The sequence below is a fragment of the Helianthus annuus genome, chromosome 10 (assembly GCF_002127325.2).
Source record: "Helianthus annuus cultivar XRQ/B chromosome 10, HanXRQr2.0-SUNRISE, whole genome shotgun sequence".
In the NCBI taxonomy this organism is placed as follows: Eukaryota; Viridiplantae; Streptophyta; class Magnoliopsida; order Asterales; family Asteraceae; genus Helianthus; species Helianthus annuus.
The window spans coordinates 135,752,580-135,759,132 of NC_035442.2; the positions used below are offsets into that span (position 1 = coordinate 135,752,580).

Consider the following 6,553-nt stretch of genomic DNA (forward strand, 5'->3'; position numbering starts at 1 on the left):
TGGACCGAGTCTCTTGGAGAAAGAGTCTTTGTGAACGTTGGGCACCTGCATGCGTATTCCTGCACTCAACACGTTAGTAATCCTGAGGATACTATTCAGGATATTATAGACATCCTGAATGAGCATCTCGGATATAAGCAGATAACATTTATTCAAGATATAACCCAAGATATTTCCCAGGATATGAGGAGCTCAGAATTTTACCCATAACAAAAGTGTGCTTAGCTTCTGTAGTTAAGATTTTATTAGTATAAGGACCGAAAGTCAAAGATATCGTAATTATACTTTGAATTTTTGATTAATCATAAACGATCCAGCCATTATTCAAATTGAAAGTGGCTATGTGTTGGTAATTAAGTAGGTGATAATCCCTCAAAAGGGCACCTTCTAATTATCACGTTTACTTAGTTTATTGTCGGGTCAAAGTAATTAAAATAAAAGTCAAACGGGTCAGTTTTAAAAAAAAAAATCATAACTGATAATGTAGAAGCTATAAAATCAGTTTTATCATTTTAATAACTTGGTAAATAATATGAGAACATGTTTAGGCATGTTCAACCCGACAATTCTGAGTTTAGGCTCGGTTCGCAACCGAAAATCACAAAAGTTGACTTTTGCTTTGACTTTCGGTTCTGACCTGAAATAACTTAGTTTAGTTATGCCTTAGGGTTCCTTTGTGACCATATTATATGTTAGTATAACCCTCTGAGGTTATACTACATGGTTCCTTAGAAATCAGACATTATTTGCATGTTTCCGTTAATTGCTTAAAAGTTAACTATTATGCCCGTATGTTATAAAAACGAGATTTTTGAATATATGAACATGCAATTACCTTTTTTACTGATATATAAGCATGTCAAATAAATTTGACATCATTTTCTGGTCTCAAACTAAAGTTATGCACAATATCGTAAAACTTAACTTTTTATTAATTAAATTACGATTTTTTTTAGCATAAATCATGTTTAAAACCAAATTTTGACACCAAACTCATTACCTACTATTTTGATATTATTCTTAGGGATTTTTTTTTAATTTTTGGTCTGATTATAAACTGACCATATCATTGAGTTCTCGTATAAATCGGTAAATGACGATAATACCCTTTTTTGTTAATAAAATGAGATTAACACGTGATTTACATGCCAAACCTTTTCCTACTGATGTTATATGTTAAATAAAATATTTTAAACATTTAAGGCTGATCAAAATCTCAGAATTTCATAAACATCTCAAATATCGTCAATTATCGACTTCTATGATAATTAGGTGCATAGTATGGTTTAAAACCATATTTAACACCTAAGAATTGTTACCTACTGATTTTATAAATAAATTCTAATACTTTCACAGTAAGTATAAGTCTTGAACTCAGACTTCCAATGTTGTCCCTAAAAGTATATGTGAAATGACCAAAATGCCCCTACGGTGCATAGTTTGGCCATAAATGGTAAACCTTACATATGTATGATATCTTACTGATGTAACATGATGAAATAAATATTTTTACTGAATGTTTTAGACCAGAACCTCAGTTTACTATTAAACCTCTTTTATAAGCTTTAAAATGACCAAAATACCCTCATGGGGCTTAATTTGGTTTAAAAATCTTTTTGGGCATAATTGTTGATATCCTACTGATATCACAATATATTTTAAGCATAATAACTTATGGAACTTGTACATGACTCATCTGGCTACCCGTTATGCTTATACGCATTCGGTATGGTTTATGTAACTAGTTTGCATAAATTAACCGAAACGGTTTATGTAAAATGATATACCCACTCGTGAGGATAACTTCTTGTGGGTTTATATTAGTGGTGTGTCTATAAATTTTGTCTCGGCTTCTATCCCAGGCCCTGAACGTACGACAAACATGTAAATCTGTATACAAGATTATTTATATGATTGTCCCAAGTTATAAAAGAATATTTGTGCCTTGTGCATTTAAATCAATTTTCATAAATGTTTTCAAAACAGTCAGTTTATTGTATTTACCAGTGTAAATTGACGTATTTTTCAAAAAGACTAAGTGACAGGTACTAAGCGAAATTGGCTGGGAACTCCTGAGAATTAGTTAAAGAATCTTGCAAGTTCTTGATGCTTAAAGTCTGTCGAACAATAATTTGTTTTCTGTTTTAGATCCGCCTGTGGATCCAATTACAGCCTTCTGTGTAATATTTATTTATACTTTGCATTTCGGTTTGTATTAATCTTTTCTACCAAGACTTCCGTTGTGCATTAAACTGTGATTATTTGACTATGATGATATCAACTACGTTACGATACTCCCCGCCGGGCCCACCGGTAATACGTGGAAATATCGGGATGCGACAGGTTGGTATCAGAGCCAACATTGAGTGAATTAAAAACTAGCCTTTTGTGTTTAATCTCAATGACATAGTTGCACATTCCTTGACTTCCGAGTCTAGGCAAACGACCTAGGATTAATCCTAATCTTATTGGTTTATATCATTTGTTTGTTTGTCTTTGTTTTTTACAGGTTTACTTAAATCATGCCACCAAGAGTACGTGGACGTGGAGATCGTGGCAAGGCACCGATGGGAACAAGGAATAATCATGAAGCCGGACCATCACACAGACGTACACCCTCAGCATCTTGAACCTATCTTGAACCCGCATGAGGATTGGAGGACCTATCTTGAACCTGCGAGGCGTTCTGTCTCGCTTAGCTCTTCGCCCTCATATCACCACTCTTTCGGGCCACAGCAGGAGGACGAGCCCAATGACTCACACCACTCATACATTCCCTTGCAGTGTTCGGGTTCTCACCACTCATTTCAGAACCCCACACCCTACTTCCAAAGCAGGTTCAACCTAATGAACCAATTTGAAGAACCAGAGGGTCAAAACCCTTTGGGACCAGCAGACCACTTTCCCGAATACCAAGACATGAAGATGGACGATGATCCAGATCCCGAGATGCCGCCATCAGGGATGCCCACGCATCCCATCGAGATTTCAAGTGGATCATCTTTTCATGGTTCGCCATACAGGGGCCCTGATATCTGGGCCGAAAGGTGGAGTACATATAAGTGGGAGTATACTCCCCCTCACCGGAACTCGCCTCCACATCAGCGGGTTCCCTCCGAGGACCCACATTTTCAGGCGGTCACGCCACCGCCACCACCAGCGCCAGAGCACCCACCGCCTCCAGAACCATCGAGGTGAAGAAGAAGTGCACGGATGTCCGTGCGTGGGGGTTTTCATTTCAGCACCCGCCAACACTCCAGCAACTACCTTCCGCTCTATGAAGACCCGCAAATGGGTGGGCCTTCAAATGCTGTTTCTGAAGTCGACTCTGCACCAGTCGCACCTACACCACCCATGGGTTATGAAAACCCAATTCCATCTTGCCCAGATGCAGCTGGGTACAACCCGTTTGAGCAGCAAGCTTATTCGGGTTATAACTACAACAATGCACCTGCCGTCAACCCATACGTCGAGGCTGCAAACTTCGATGCTCTCTACCCCTCGCCCTTTCCACCTGCGTACCCAACTGGTTACCCTGCATATGGGTATCAATACCCACCACCTCCACAACCTCAGCAGAAGCAGCAGCCACCTCAACCTCAGATTCAACCACCACAGCAGCAAGAAATACTCCAAAGGTTGCATGAGGTGGAACAAAGGGTAGAGCAAGAGCAAAGAAGTCGCCGCGGTCTTCTAAAGGGTTTGGAAAACCTCATTAAGGGGAAAAAGAAGAGGGATTATTAGAAACCCTTAATTATTGTATTGTAATTTTATTTCAATTAAGTCCCTGCGTGGACATTTCATTTATGTATTTGGTCCCTGCGTGGACTTGTCTTTCTAATTTTAGTCCCTGCAAGGACAAGTTATTTGTTAAAGGCCCGTTTAGGGCATTATTGTAATTCCTTGGATTTATTTATGAGAAATTTCCTTTTTTCAAATTACTTTTGGCATTAAACATATACATATACATTGTGCCATTGATCAAAATATCAATTCAATTTTTTTAATTGATCTGCCATTAAATCTCAAAGGAAAATCTTAAAGGTCCTAGCCTATATGTAATTTTAGACATTGCCATGATGGTAAAGCCTTTTAAGATAATAAATCCTTGTTAACACCTAAGAACGTGTTAGCACTCTTAGCAAATGTGATTCGATAAAGTCACACTAGTCATCCTTATATTGGATTCTTCCAATTCCTTATCTAGCCTAATGATCTAGAAATCATGGCTTACATCATCAATGAGATGATCACATTATAAATATCCATTTGTGATAAAGTGCCTACGGGCTATACTTGTTGTCCTATAAGACAAATGACAGTTATAGTCTATGACTCCCTGTTAAGAAAGGTAATGAACTATGTTCAAACCTTAATGCCTCGATCATATAAGATCATGGCTTATAAATTAAAACTGTCCTTGTGACAAGGCCTTTTGTGCCACTTTAATATCCTTAATATTTTATAACTAGGAATAATTATAATGAAAAATTTAAATAAATCTGATTAACAAATTAAACAATATGGTCTATAATTACCATGGTTAATGAATCATCGAAAATGATGATTCCATAATGGACTTCTGAATAAATTGATGTCAATTGTTTTATAGCAAATCAAGCTCCAAAATGGCTGAATCAAAAGAGGTTAATAGTCATCCCAATATGCGGAATGACAACACTAGAATGAGTGTAACGGGTGCAGATCTACAAGCAATGATAGACAATGTTGTCACTAGAGCCGTTGACAGAATGTTCAAGGAACCAAGTGATACTCATGCTAAGACCCTATCTGTACCTCATACTAAACCTCCTTCCAATACACATACATCTCATAGCGACGATTCTCGGCATTCGTCAAATCAGAAAAGTCTGCCATCTAAGCAAATTGTGTTTAATCAGGAACCGCGCTCAAAGACTTGTTCTTATAAATACTTTGTCTCTTGCAAGCCAAGGGACTTTATAGTGGAAAAAGGTGCCATAGACTGTATGACATGGCTTGATGAGATGGATACCGTTGTGGATATCAGTGGTTGTGCGCAGCAGGATGTTGTGAAGTTTGTTTCACTGTCTTTTAAAGGGGAAGCATTGGCTTGGTGGAGATCGTTAATTCAAGCCACGGGGAAAATCCCACTCTATAACTTGTCGTGGGAGCAATTTGTGGCACTGATCAAAGAAAACTTTTGTCCTCAGCATGAGATAGAGAAAATTGAAACTGACTTCTTGACCCTGGTCATGAAGAATTTGGATTGCCAAGCTTATGTTACAAGTTTCAACACCATGTCTAGGCTTGTCCCTTATCTGGTTACACCTGAACCTGAGCGCATAGCGCGCTTCATTGGAGGTCTGGCTCTGGAAATCAAAGGAAATGTTAAAGCTTCCAGGCCTACCACTTATAGGTCAGTGGTGGATTTGTCCTTATCCCTCACTCTTGATGCAATAAGGAATAAGTCTGTTAAGACTTCTGATGAAGGAAAGAGGAAAAGGGAAGATGAGAGCTCACGTCGCTCCGACAAGAAAAGAAAGGGTAACTCTGGGCATAACAAGAGTTCTGTGTTTAAGAAGGACTCCCAGCAGTCAGGTGAGAAGCCCAAGTGTAAAACCTGCAAGAAACACCATTTTGGGAAATGCAAACTTGACTCGCAGTCGCAGCCTAAAGCTTGTGGAATCTGCAAGTCAAAGGAGCATAAAACTTTGGAATGCAAGAATATGAAGAATGCAACCTGTTACGGTTGCAATGAGAAGGGGCACATAAGGACCAACTGCCCGAAAAACCCAAAGAAGCCTGAAGAGGCCAAGAAGACCAATGCTCGAGTTTTCCAAATGAATGCCCAGGAGGCACTGTAGAACGATAATGTTATAATAGGTACTTTCATCATCAATGATGTTTATGCCAGAGTTTTATTTGATTCTGGCGCAGATAAATCCTTTATAGACAACAAATTTTGTAAACTGTTAAATCTGCCAGTTAAAACTCTAGACATAAAATATGAGGTGGAATTGGCCGATGGTACTTTAGAGACTGCTTCAACTATTTTACATGGATGTTTCATATCCATTAGGAATCACTCTTTTCCGTTGTCTTTTTTACCGATGAAATTGGCAGGATTCGATATAGTTATAGGCATGGATTGGTTATCTTTTAACCAAGCCCAAATTGCCTATGATAAAAAGCAAGTTGTTATCAAGACCCCTTATGGTGAATCACTCACTATTCAAGGAGATACGCAGTATGGATTGCCTGATCAAGTATCTATACTTAAGGCATCTAAGGGTTTGAAGAAAGGTTGTGTCATTTACATGGCACATGTGACTATAGATGAACCAAAGCCTAAGATTGAAGTTATTCCTGTTATTTCTGAATATTCGGACGTTTTTCCTGAAGAATTACCTGGCTTACCTCCCGACAGAAAAGTGGAATTCAGAATTGATATCATTCCAGGAGAAACACCAGTCGCACGAGCTCCTTATCGTTTGGCACCGACTGAAATGAAAGAATTAGGGACCCAGTTGGATGATTTGTTGGAGAAGGGTTTCATTCAACCAAGATCGTC

General features: G+C 38.5%; 1 protein-coding gene across 1 annotated transcript; it reads left to right on the forward strand.

The window, feature by feature from the left end:
* Window positions 1-3,291: 3,291 nt before the first annotated feature.
* On the forward strand, window positions 3,292-3,744 carry LOC110882610 (alpha/beta-gliadin clone PW1215-like). The gene has a single exon (XM_022130591.1). It carries the CDS (start codon window positions 3,292-3,294, stop codon window positions 3,742-3,744), a length of 453 nt encoding a protein of 150 aa, XP_021986283.1.
* The last annotated feature ends 2,809 nt before the right edge of the window (window positions 3,745-6,553 follow it).

Excerpts from the sequence above, each read along its gene's own strand:
- LOC110882610 (XM_022130591.1), top strand. The coding sequence starts at position 3,292 with ATGGGTGGGCCTTCAAATGCTGTTTCTGAAGTCGACTCTGCACCAGTC.